This window comes from Protomyctophum parallelum, assembly GCF_964188405.1.
Source record: "Protomyctophum parallelum genome assembly, chromosome: 11".
NCBI lineage: Eukaryota > Metazoa > Chordata > Actinopteri > Myctophiformes > Myctophidae > Protomyctophum > Protomyctophum parallelum.
Window position 1 is genome coordinate 14,135,314 of NC_139707.1, and position 12,911 is coordinate 14,148,224.

The 12,911-nt window shown below is 42.4% G+C and overlaps 1 protein-coding gene across 6 annotated transcripts in view; it reads left to right on the forward strand.

Moving 5' to 3' along the window:
* The first annotated feature begins 613 nt into the window (after positions 1-613).
* Positions 614-12,911, forward strand: part of lrrfip1a (leucine rich repeat (in FLII) interacting protein 1a) — a 54,032-nt gene continuing 41,734 nt past the window's right edge. For all 6 annotated transcript variants that reach the window (XM_083777097.1, XM_083777098.1, XM_083777093.1 and 3 more), the window contains exon 1: positions 614-1,153. In XM_083777097.1, the coding sequence (XP_083633223.1) occupies positions 1,064-1,153 (90 nt within the window). In that variant the 5' untranslated portion in view covers positions 614-1,063. The remainder of the gene's footprint in view (positions 1,154-12,911) is intronic.

The following is a 12,911-nucleotide window of genomic DNA, read 5'->3' on the forward strand; positions in this document are numbered from 1 at the left end:
TCTAAAACAAATACGCGTGGACGCGTCGTTCATCTATTCTAATTATAAAGCGCTGTCGTTTTTGATACTTTCTCTATGTAGCTTTAAGACGTGAATGATAAGATCTGTTTTTAGAGCCCCTGGTCATCATTATAAATATAGACAGACTCAACCCCTGAACGTGAATGGAGCCCCACATTCGAGACTATGGCCTACGGTAATTTTTGTGCCATTTGATGGAGTTGTGGGAACATTTAAATCACGTTGTTGTACAGCCAACAGTGCACAAAAGTAGTGTACAACACAGTCTAATTGTCTTTTTTTACTCCTTTGTATGCAGTGTGTACTTTAGTAACTCTCAGAGTATAATTTGTTTTAAACATCACTGCCATCTCCTTGAAACTGCGTGTGTATGGGTAAAACAGACTAAACAGTATTTTCTTTATGGACTATTTTTTTACGATTAAAATAAATTGTGTAACACGGTGGATGTTTATGTGTAAACTATGTTGCAATAACACACTGTTACATTAAAAATCATTACGTTCGGTAACATTTAGAGGCAAAAGATTACCCTATGAGCTCAATAGTGGAGCTCCCAAACTTCTCTCTGCCAGTTGTTTAGTCCGTCCGTTGTGCGTTATCAGGTGGAGAGAGTTGCAACTTGCACGCAACTTCAACGCGATATTATGGGATATTTTGATTTAAATAGGCTATGAAATGTATTCCGCCGTTTAAGCGTGACAGGGAGGTAATGTAACGTCCTACTGTTAGATTTGTGGATTTGTCAGAGCGCACAAGGACGCACATGTTACATTCTACATTGCCACTTATTGCTGCGGGCGGCTTAGAATAAAATAAGTTGGGACAAAAGTCGGAGTTGCGCGTCTAGAAACCACACACAAGAGGAGTGTGAAGAAGACGGATGTAAGTTTATCTACAGTGACCATCACCCTCGTGTTGTAACTTGTAAAACACCTTTGTCATGTTGTCAACAACCCACGCGCTTCTCTAGAACCGTTTCTGGAGTGTTGGGTTTGTACTGCTCGGTCGGAGTGTGACAGTGACTTTAGTTTTAGAAATCATGGGAACTCAGGGCACAGGACGGAAGAGAGGCAGCACCAAGGAGAGATCTACGGCCGAGGATGATGCCTTGAGCCTCATCGCAAGAGAGGTAACATTAACTCATTATTTCTCTTGTCTAGTCTGTCTGACTAACTGACTCTGTCCGGAAGAGTCCATGATGACCACTTCATTGTCTAATGTCTACCCCCCCCCGCACACACACACACACACACACACACACACACACACACACACACACACACACACACACACACACACACACACACACACACACACACACACACACACACAATAACGCCCCCCTTATGAGGTACAGATGACGTGTAGGGGAATTAAATATACCCTACCAGCCAAGATGTGACCCCAAAACCTACATACACCCATCATCTTCTTAACCATGATCATTTAAGACATTCCTTTGCTTGATTATCAAAGCCTAGTTGCACAGAGACTGTGCCCAGTGCATACACCTTATGTGTGCACTGGCATAACCATTAACCACCAGGCCATGGCCCAGTTGGATACAGGCCAAAGCATCTACCATTCTACCCTATACCACCTTCCCAAAATAATCTGTCAAACCATGGTGTACTTGTACTACTTTGACAGAGTGTGGTGTATTAACTGCCATTATTCGTGCCTCCTGGCTAGTTGAAACATTTCAGCAGAATTCATAGTAATTCTCTTCTTGTGCAAACTTGCAAAGATGTTTTACTTGCCTAACAATGGGGGGGCTGTAGTTTGCAGGAGGGACATTAACTGACTCACAGGCAGTGGCGGAAGGTTCCTATAACGGCAGTGGGTGCAGCCACGCATATTTGCGCTGCGGCTGGCTGCTATTAGCTCTTAAAAGAGCCGTTGTGTTGTGTTATTATTTTGCCAGTGGGTTCTTCTGCTCCTGTGCACCCCCGGAGTTGACGCCACTGCCACAGGTGTTTGCTTCCAACAGGTGGTGAAGTTGTGTTTTGACTGGCTCACACTCCTTCAAGGGAGACCCTGCACCCACCCTAATCTCTTTCTTTATGTTGGTTGTGCCTCCTCACAGCGTCCAATTCCTGTAATTAACTGTTGTGATGAGACACTTGCAGCATAAATGGCTGTTTTGCATTCAGAACAATGTCTTGTGTGTGTAGAGAGCGGTTGAGTTTCTCAATCGTGGGTCAGGGGCTGAAATTGTGCCAAGAGATGTCCTAACTCCTAACCAGGTTGTGAAGAAGCTAGGAAGTCCGCACACCGTTCTTAAGCTCCCAGTAGTTTTATATTAGGAAATGGTCAGTGAAAATGACAGTGTTTTCAGTCACGCTCGTTTATTAGAGCCTGACTCATCCTCTTTGTGAGGTGTCAGATATTAATAATTTTCTTTCTAAATGTGATATTGATATTACTGGAAAATGTTTACATCTGTGCTCACAAAGTGATTCTGTGAAATAGTTAAGTTATTAATCTTGGGTTTTTAGAAATTCTGAATTTAATATTTTAGAAAACAGAATGGGGAAATAGTCTGGAAACTTAATTATTTTCCTATAATCTCTTTCCTTTTTCCATTATGTCCATCCAAACCAAGAAATCACTCACATGATTGATGTATATATCTAGTGGATTTAATCAGCTAATTGTCATGACATCTTGAATAATGACCATCAGATATGAATGATGGCCACTGATTTAACCCAACATGAAGTCCTGCTTATGTTTTATGGAGGCATCATTCACAATGTAAATGTGGACACAACTCGGCATGATGCAGTGAAGAAAAAGCTAGTCATGTTGTACCTGCATTATGCCTGGTAGAAAAAGTTAGTTGAGGGGAAGTTTGGTGTGTGTGTAACTGCAAAGACCCAAGCCGGGTGTTGCATCAAATTTGCATCACACACACGCACGCACGCACACACCCCTATCTTCCTGCTTTCTGATTCAAACCTGCAGACAGAGGTTGGCTATTTAAATCGTTATCTTGTTTGAAGTTGAACTGTGGCTGACTGCCGTTTGTTTGACATTGCACATTCCTATTGATGGTAAAATGTGTCTGGAATGTTCTCTGACTAAGGTTTACTGAGGTGGTCAGGTCAGCAGTAGCTGAACCAGCAGCCACTCAACTCTTCCCATCAGTTTTCCTCTGAATCATTCGGTAAATTGGCACCCGCCCTGGACAGCCAGAGAACTTTTTCACAGTCAGCTTGTCGTGTGAACCTCTGTGAGGCAAAGAGAAATCTGACCGAAATAGAGCGTCGCAGTCCCGCCCCCTCGAGAGACCCGGAAAATAAATCCCCGTTAATTTTCCTCATAGACTTTTCAGAAAGTATTTATTTAAAGACGTTTACGCTACGGACGAAGCCAACTCTTGTCGTGACAAATCATGACAACAAACACAAGGTTACAACACCTTTTTTGTTGTTTTTCTTCTTTGTAATTATTAGTTTGGTCCAAAATGTTGTGTTTGTTGTCATGATTTGTCACGAGAGTTGGCTTTGTACGACGCTTATAAGGTCTTTAAATAAATACTTTTTGAAATGTCTATGGGAAAAATGCATTGGGAACTATTTCCTGGGCCTGGCGTCGTCATGCAAGGGGGGCGGGACTGCGACGCTCTATAGAGCCAACTCGGATCGTGACAAATCATGACAATGAACACAATGTTTTGGGCCGATCAAATAATTAGAAAGAAGAAAAGAAAGACACTGTGTTCATTGTCATGATTTGTCACGATCCGAGTTGGCTTTGTCCGTGGCGTAACCGTCTTTAAATAAATACTTTAAGAAATGCCTATGGGCAAAATGCATTGAGATTAATTTCCTGGGCCACTCGTTGTTCTGAAAGGGGGAGGGACTGCGACGCTCTATAGAGGTCATTTTAAGTAATTAGTTACTGTATGCAGCATTTATAACCACTTTCAACCTCCTGTCCCTATTTTAGGCATTAGGTGATCAATTTTCCCCAAAAAATTAAGAAATAGTAGATCTACAAGCTCCCGATGCAATGCAACATGTGAGCTTATAGTAGTAGTAATACTAAAGTATTATTATTATTATTATCAATTATTTGCTTGTTTGCTTGACATTCATTCATTTATATAATTAAAGTGAAATGTTATTTTTATTTTCATATATTGAAGTTTACACAAATACATTTTCTAAATATAATACAAATATTAAATGAAGTAATTTAACGTTTGTATCTTAAAAATGTGTTTATGTTTTGTTTCGGCTACTCAATTAGAAACTATGTTTCCCAAAACTTGGGTAATCAGAATTAGCATCGCACTCAAAAATCTGGCATCAGTTGGCTCTGGTGCCCTGTGCCTTTAAGTGGCGGCTGGGTCAAATCTCTTACTGGCAAGTTCCTCTGACAGGATGGTATGTCAGGTCTGATGAGCTGGCCCTCTCTGCAACGAGAGCTTCAGAAATAGACCCTTCTGACAGATCAGCTGTTACTGTCTACACCCCCCCCCCCCCCGCCCCTCCTGTGTTCAGTGGGAGGGGGGGGGGGGGTACTGGGGTAGGTAGAGGGTAGGTGGGTTGTAAATGACAGATGATCTGCACTAACTGGCCAACCTACCAACTTGAAAATGTGGAAAAGGCCAATTGGTCAGTAGAGGGATTCTTTGTTTTTTCTGTCTTTAATGGGCTTTTTGGAAGCAACTGTACAGGAGCCACAGTGAGACACTGAACTGCTGAGGTGGTTCATTAGCATTAGTGTCACGTTACTGTACATGTGTTTTCTGGAGCTGGTTCAGAGGAGTTCAGGGAAGCATTCAATAGTGTATGACCCAAATGGAACTATGGAAGGAGACCACACACTGGACAGAATTGCAGCTCTGGAAACGAGAACGTTTGAGATTCTGTGCACAGGATTTCCAAACATCTGTCATATTGACTTTAAATCCTGTTGCTGTCCCCATACAGTTTATTGAGATTAAGCTGATTATTGAAAGGCATGATCTCATATTCTTTTGAGTGGTGCAACCACTTCCTTACTGAGCTGTGTTTGGCTGGCTGCCTGGCTGGGTGCCTCGGTATGAGCACGAAAATAGCATGGTTGTTTTTCACCACCTGTGCGCAACCTAACGCACACACAAACACACATGCACATATTAAGTACAGTACAGTAGAGGGACCCCCACACGGTAACGCTGTCATTTCTCAACCGTTTCTGGGGGTCACTCTGGATGTTCCGGGGACCCCCAGAAACCCCCACATGGTAACTAACTTTTCTACTATTTCGGCCGTGGGGTGGCTCGCCGGAACCGGGCCGGCACCCTGGCTGTGGTCCTGTGGGGGTCCCATCTGGTTTGATATTTCAGTTTTCTTTGATTGCCATTTGTTATCATAGATAAAGCACGGTCAGGACCTGTACGAATTTGTGACGTCTTGATTGGGCCAGATCAAGTCAAACCAAGCAATTTTTCAATAGCTAAAGCATAACATAATGCTAACACCAAAAGGGGTTCCCACCCAAAATGGGTTAAGTCATATCATAACTAGTCAGATATGGCCCAGAATAAGCTATATTATTTCAACTGGTGAAGAAGATCATCCCCATATGGGCTGGGATCTGGCCTAGTCCTGAACTAGGACGTCGTCATGACGTCATTTGGCTTGTTGCACTTGGGAGTATGTGGTTTGGTGCTTTGTGTGTCCTGTGTAGTTACACCTTGAACGCCCGTGGGTATTTAGGACCATTAAATAAGGGATTGCCCATACTGTATATGGAGACTGACCTGTCATTCCATATGTTGATCCTTCCCCATCCATCCTTCCTCTTCGATGTCTCCCTTTTGACTGATACCTGTCCATTCAAACTCTAGACGGGCCTGGCCCAAAGTTATTAGTGCAGCCGCGCCTGGCAGCCAGCGACCTCGCCCTCAGGTGTCTTACTGATATTTATCATCGTAATTGAACATGTACTCCCCTGCCATGTTTTACCTATTGAGCTACACAAGCAATAGAACCCACAACCCTGTCTGGCATTGTTGGTGCAATGCTCTATCCATTGAACTGTAAATAATGACATTTTCTGCGCCAAAATGGAATTAAGTCACCTTGTGTATGTGGCTGTTGTGGCCTTCCGGCTCTGTGAACAGAACACCAGTATGACCTCCAGGATGGTGTTAGATATCAACCTCCACCACAATGACATGCCTGGAATTTGTTCTGGTTAAAGAGTAACTGCAAGTCCCACTGTGTGTTAGTGAAAGATCATCCCGTGGATTTAAGTGTCATGTTGACGTTACCGTTCCAGCTGCATCGGTTTGAGAACACACATTTTGACCTGTGTGAATGCTGTTGCATTTAAGTGGAATAAGAGCATAGACCTTGTCACTCAGCAGCCATGTGCAGTCAACAGAGCAGCTTCACCAGGGACTGCCTGCTTGTTTTAACTGTTCATTCTGGGTGAGTTGTTAAATGGAGAACTATTTCCCTTTTTAACAACTTAAACGCTGTATGCTTAGTTGACTGTCTGGGGTCCCCCAGGGGCCTTTTTCACAAAACGTAGATTAGGGATTAAGCCGGGATTTATCAGATATCCTGGCTTAATATATCCAGGATCAGCGATTAATTGGTTTCATGAAAGCTGAGTTGTCTTGACTTGCCAGATTAATTTAGCCAGTTAACCCTTGATTAGTTTAGCCTGACTAAAGCGAGTGATCGACATTTGCGCTACTCTATGCCGAATTGAAGTGGATTCGATCTCAGACTTTCTTTTTCTCCCTGGAAATAAAAACGTCTGGGTTTCCGAGGCTAGGGTTGGAGAGAATGTGGCCAATGTGCAAGCCTACTCAGATCGGCGTAGCGCTAGAGGTGAGGCCTGCGTAGCGGCCTGAACATCTTTTTTTGAGGGCCCTCCTATGTCCAGCTTTTGGTGTATGTGCACAAACTTTGTCCTACACAAACATTAAATACCAGTGACAATGAATGGACAATTTTGAGTGTTCGTGTAAACACAAACATTGCATAACACTAATAGATCAACATAATTATTAGAATCGGCCTACTTTAGAATAAATAACTAAATTCTGTTTTCATACCTGCAGTGTCGGTGGTTAATCAGCCTGTTGGTGATTTATCTATAAACGATGACCACTCACTCAGACCTACATTATCCCGCTTATTACACGGCTACTTTAATACATAAATTAATACATTGACCCAAAGCGCAACAAAACGAGGTATTTCCTGTGTCGCGCTGGCCGGCGTCTGCCCAGCTGCAGCACATTCGGAAAACAAGAAAGTGAGTTGATCAAATAGAATCCATTTTCGGGTACTGCATCGTCTATTCCTCGCTCAAATGTTTTCAAAAACATTTCTGAGAGCAATGTTTATTTAGCTGCCTGTAAATGACATTGTGTCATTGCCATAGTGACAATGGCTGTCATGTTGGAAACGGCAGTAAATCAGTGGGGCACAGCAGGTGCTCCGAGGGTTTGATTAGGCATCGGTCTGTTATAGAGCGGAGCAGTCATTATCCAGAAATAACAGACCACTGAATTTGGCGATTAGAATGAAGCATTCAACCAAGCTGTGTAATACAAAACATTATATTTTACACCTGACTTTCCTAATTCCTAGTTTGCTCGGCACTTAAAGACCAATCCAGAGGCTTATAACCCTGAGTTCAATATCAGGTTGACATACTCCAGGAAACACTGATTATACTCTTAAACAAACATTAATAATCCCAATATATCCCCTATATTTCCATGTGTAAACACACAGGGAAATGCACAGCCCACTGGATTCAGTTAATATCCCTCCCTAGACCCCCAGTACAAGACAAGCCTCCATAAAAGGACATGAGGACTGTGGGTGGGGGTGTGTGTGTGATGACATCATCCCAAGCAGGACCAGTTGAGATTGTTATCACAAACGCCTTCCTGTTTATTCACCAGTGTGGTGCTCAATGCAGAGCAGACTGTAGGAACAGTGATGGGTGGAGTTGGAGGCGTGAGCTGATATTCAATGTTACCAAATGAGGTCCAGTCCAGTTGATATGCTGCTGTTTATGGGAATGTCGAGCAGACTCAGAGGGCAACAAAGTCAGTCCTTAGGTCATTTTGTGGTTAAAGAGACAGTGGTACACAATGTGTCCCAAATGTTGCTGTGTGTACTGTAACTTAACGTCTTGGAGATGAGGGCTGGAGACGGTAAAGTTAGGCTGGTGATTTAATAATATTATGTCTAATCAATTTAAGCTTAATTCATTCTGCAATATCGGGATAGCTTCAGATATGCAGGCAGGGTGTGAACTCTGGGTGTTTTTAGAATAGGGATTCAAGTAGTCCTGTTCAAGGGTGTGTGTGTGTGTGTTATGTACAGTGAATGTGAATCTCTCAAATAAAAACTAAAAAGAAAGCTATCACAGTGTTCAGGGGCACAGTGTTGCCATGGTAATAAGAGTCCTTTCACGGAATGCAAGAATGCCCATTTATCCTGTTAACAAACAATTCCCCAAGGCTCTGTTCCGGCCTATGTGTCCATCGTAGGACTGGGCTAGGCAGCCTACCTAGGATGATTACCCTGAATTGGGACTCAGAGATATTCTGTATATTAACTGTGTAATAATTTGGTGTTGATTACTGGATTATGTAAACAAGTCACAGAGTAGAACATAACTGAATGCTTTTCTGGTGTTGTATCTGCTCTACCACTGCACTGAAATGAGTAATTAGTTACCTAAACACACTTTCTGTTGAAGGCCTTTATTTGTTACCCGATGGAATGTGTCCTTGTTTCATTTTAGTGATTAAATTAGTTTGAGCATGTCTACCTTTAATAATAATAATATTAATACAAAAAAAAGTAGTGTTTGGAAGCGCTTTTTGCGCACACACGCTCCCCCTCCCCTTTACATGCTTAACACACACACACACACACACACACACACACACACACACACACACACACACACACACACACACACACACACACACACACACACACACACACACACACACACACACACAGAGTCATATTAAAGTGTCCAGTGACATCATACATGTGTGGTTTTATATACTGTACATCTGCCAGATGTAATGTATGCAGTACTGCAGCGGTGCCCAAAAGGTAGATTGTGATCTACCAGTAGATCACAATGGCTCCTGGTAGACCACATGAGGATTCACATGATCCCTTAAAGAATTTAATATAAATGTTTTGGCATCTGCCACTTGAATTAAGGTAACTTGATTGATTTAGTTTTCAAGAGTGTTGCTGTGCACAAAAATGCAATACAAGAAAACCATTTATCCCCCTCTATTTCCCATTCCGAGTGTGTTTGTCTTGTATGTAACGCCAGCTCTGCTATATTCCAAAGCCCCCCCCTCAGCAATAGTATCATATTAAAAAAAAAAAAAACAGCAATGGTATCATATTATTTGGGGCTGAGTATAGATCTTGTTGAGCTGGTCATTTTGAAAGTAGCTCTCAAATCAAAAAGTGTGGGCACCCCCGCAGTTCTGTATACAGCATGAATCACAGGTTGGCTGGCACACTGGCACAGTTAGGATACATAAATGTAGAAGGATGAAGTGACTAAAGTGAGAGAACCAAATGAGACATAAATCAACAAAAGGAACTAAACATGTCCACTGTGCCCCTCTGAGAAATTCCTTCCTGAAGCTAACCGCCTGTTATTCACGATACGCTCGCAACCACATTGTGTAACTTCCTGTGACTATATACTTACTGCCATTATAGAGCAACAACAGGAACACTACAGGCAGCTAGTAGTCATATTACTATACATATAGATACCTTTTATTGATCCTGTGAGGGAAATGTAGGCATCGGAGACAGAACAGACGTTTTAAGATACAGTTACAGCTTGCCATTATTAAGTACATTAAGTACAGTAAGGGAAATCTATAGGAGCAGTAGCAAAAAAAACAACAACAACAACAAAGTGTAGTAGTAGTAATAATGTAGTAGTGGTTGTAGTGACAGTAGGTAGTAGTACTAGAAGCAGCAGCAGTAGTGGTGGTGGTGGTGGGATACTGTGACAGATGCATCATGCTACATAAACTGTTCCAAGTGACCACAAGCTGCTCCATGTTTCTTTCTTCCTTAGAAAAAAACAAACCAAGGAAGTCCTTCCAGAAGCAATGGGAAACATCTGGGTAACCTCAACATGACTATTTTTATTCCCCAAGTGACACTTACGTGTACGTCACATCACAGTCTGTGAAGTTATCACACCACGCAGCTTTCAACGTGCCAGTGTGATGGTGCCTGGGTGGTGCATTCCTCTCAAATAAAATTATCTTGTTTGATTGGAAATGCATCATGTGCCATCATTGTAAACAATTGTTGGTACCAATGTGTCTTCCACCAAGGTTGAATGCTAATAACTTGTTCATTCCCACCAAATATAAAAGTGAAACATTGTCTTTTATTAATTTGTGTTTGTTTGATGTTAAAACAGTTGCCTTTGGCCAGTGAATCTTTTGAAAAATCTGACGCAGCATTAATTTCACTCCTGGCCTGTGCGTGCGTGCGTGCGTGCGTGCGTGCGTGCGTGCGTGCGTGCGTGCGTGCGTGCGTGCGTGCGTGCGTGCGTGCGTGCGTGTGTGTGTGTGTGTGTGTGTGGTGACAGACACCTCATCAGACAGGGAGGACAGGTCTCCCACCTTCTGTCATTGACGTGATAATATGCCAAAAAGTTGCCGTATAACTACTGATATAATTTGATATGAAATGAAGGGTTACGCTGTGACAGCCATGATGATGAGTTTCCTAGAACTGCTTTAGAGAAAGAGTTGCCCTAGGACTATCTTATCATGTCTTCAAACGTGATTTATTCACGTATTTATTACAAATATTGACTTTTATTATCTTTAAATAATAAACAGGTATGTCACGTTATTATGTTTTATTCAATCTATTCAAACTGTTTTTCATAAACTAACAACTGTGTTGCAGGCTCTGAATAACGTATTACTGTTATTGCTGAATATTGTTATTGTCTACTGTCAGATCTTTACTCTACCCCTACAGGCTACACTTAGACTGGATAATATTGTAAAATGAACAATATGTTTCTCTCAACATAGCCTGAAGTGTGATGGTTCCACCTCATCTGAAGAATGACCTAACGTCCGCTTGCTCTGAGTTCAGAGTTATTTCTGTACCCCCCTCTTTGTTCCGTCTTTCAGCACTTGTGGTCATTAAAATGTCCGACAAATGTGGTCATTTAAAGCAGGCGTTGTGGGGTATGGGAGTGGTGGTACAGAAAGGCCAGACTGGTAAGGTGTGGTAATTTAAAGCAGGCGTTGTGGGGTATGGGAGTGGTGGTGCAGAAAGGCCAGACTGGTAAGGTGTGGTGGTGCTGGGAGCTCTGATACAGATCTGGTGTCCTCAGAGAATTGTCAGCAGCAGACAAAGAAGGATCAGTTTTTAAGGAACCAGGCTAATACCGCTGAGCTGATATGTACAATAACAACTAGGGATGCATCGAAAGGGATTTTCTTTTTTTTTCTTTTTTTTTTTTCCGGCTTACGCCTTTTATTGATTTTGTAAGGGACAGATAGTAGGCTGACAGGAAACGGGAGAGAGATGGGGGGATGACATGCGGTAAAGGCCGTGTCAGGTCCGGGAGTCGAACCCGCGGCACACCGCGACTGGATCACCAGTCTGGTGCCCAGACCGTTACGCTACGGCCTGGGCCGAAAGGGAAATTCTTGGCCTAAAACGAATACAGAATATAGGAAACAGTTGGCCGAATACCGCATATCCGAATATGTCATGTCATGGCCGTACCTTAAAGCTACTTGATTTATGGCAAAATAAATGGTTATGGCAAAACGTAACTTAAATAATAATCACTATTATGGGTCCAGAACACATTTATTCCGCTCTTTTGAATGCATTAATTGCATACACTATTCGGTGATATATTATCTGCCTATTTGGGCCGAAACCGAATAGGCCGAAAATGCGTTTTTAGCCATTTTCTGCCGAATATTTTCTGCGGCCGAATATTCGGTGCATCACTAATAACAACATATACAAACTACGTTGTAAAGTGGTTTGAACTAAGGGAAGAAAATAGTAGAAAGGTGCCATATCTTTATATAAATGAATGCCTGGCCATTCATTCACATGCTGTAATAAGAGACACTACTGAGTTGAATTGTTAGAAAACATGCTGAGCAGTGTGAGCACATTCATACACTCCCCGGAGGATGGCCCAGACAGATTTTGTAGGGCTGCCCCCTGAAATTCAAAGATTGAAATAGTTAGTCCTCAGTTGGAGATTCTTTGATTTTCTTTTTTTATGTCGGTTAATTCAAAGTGTGTAATATACACTAGTAATATAAATATAATCTTTACACTATACCAGGGGTTCTCAATGTTTTTGGCTGGGGACCCCCGGAAATGCTTTGGCCATGTCTCCACAGTTGAAAGTAAACGAACTAGCTCATTTACTCTCGGGAGGACGGTGACACTGTTGCAATTGTACAGAATTAGAACGGTTCTGGTAGAAGTGCAGTCCATGTAGGTCATTATAAATAGGAAGTGAGGTGAGGTTCTGTCCTGTCTTCTGGCCCACTTAGAGTGCTGCTGCTGGTGGTTGTGTTCAAGAAAAGGTGCCATACATAAACACAGGTACACCATGTGGGAGAAAGCAGATGATCCAGGATTCCATAATTTATACTCGCTGGGACCGATATGGTGTGTGTGTGTGTGTGTGTGTGTGTGTGTGTGTGTGTGTGTGTCAGATCTGGTTGAAAATTGAAATAGTGTCCTAGGAATAAAATGTTTTTGAGTGGTGCAACCACTCCTACAACCAGCAATGTCCGTGCGTATGCGTGTGTATCTGAGCACGAGTATATGACTTATTAGTACCAGTAG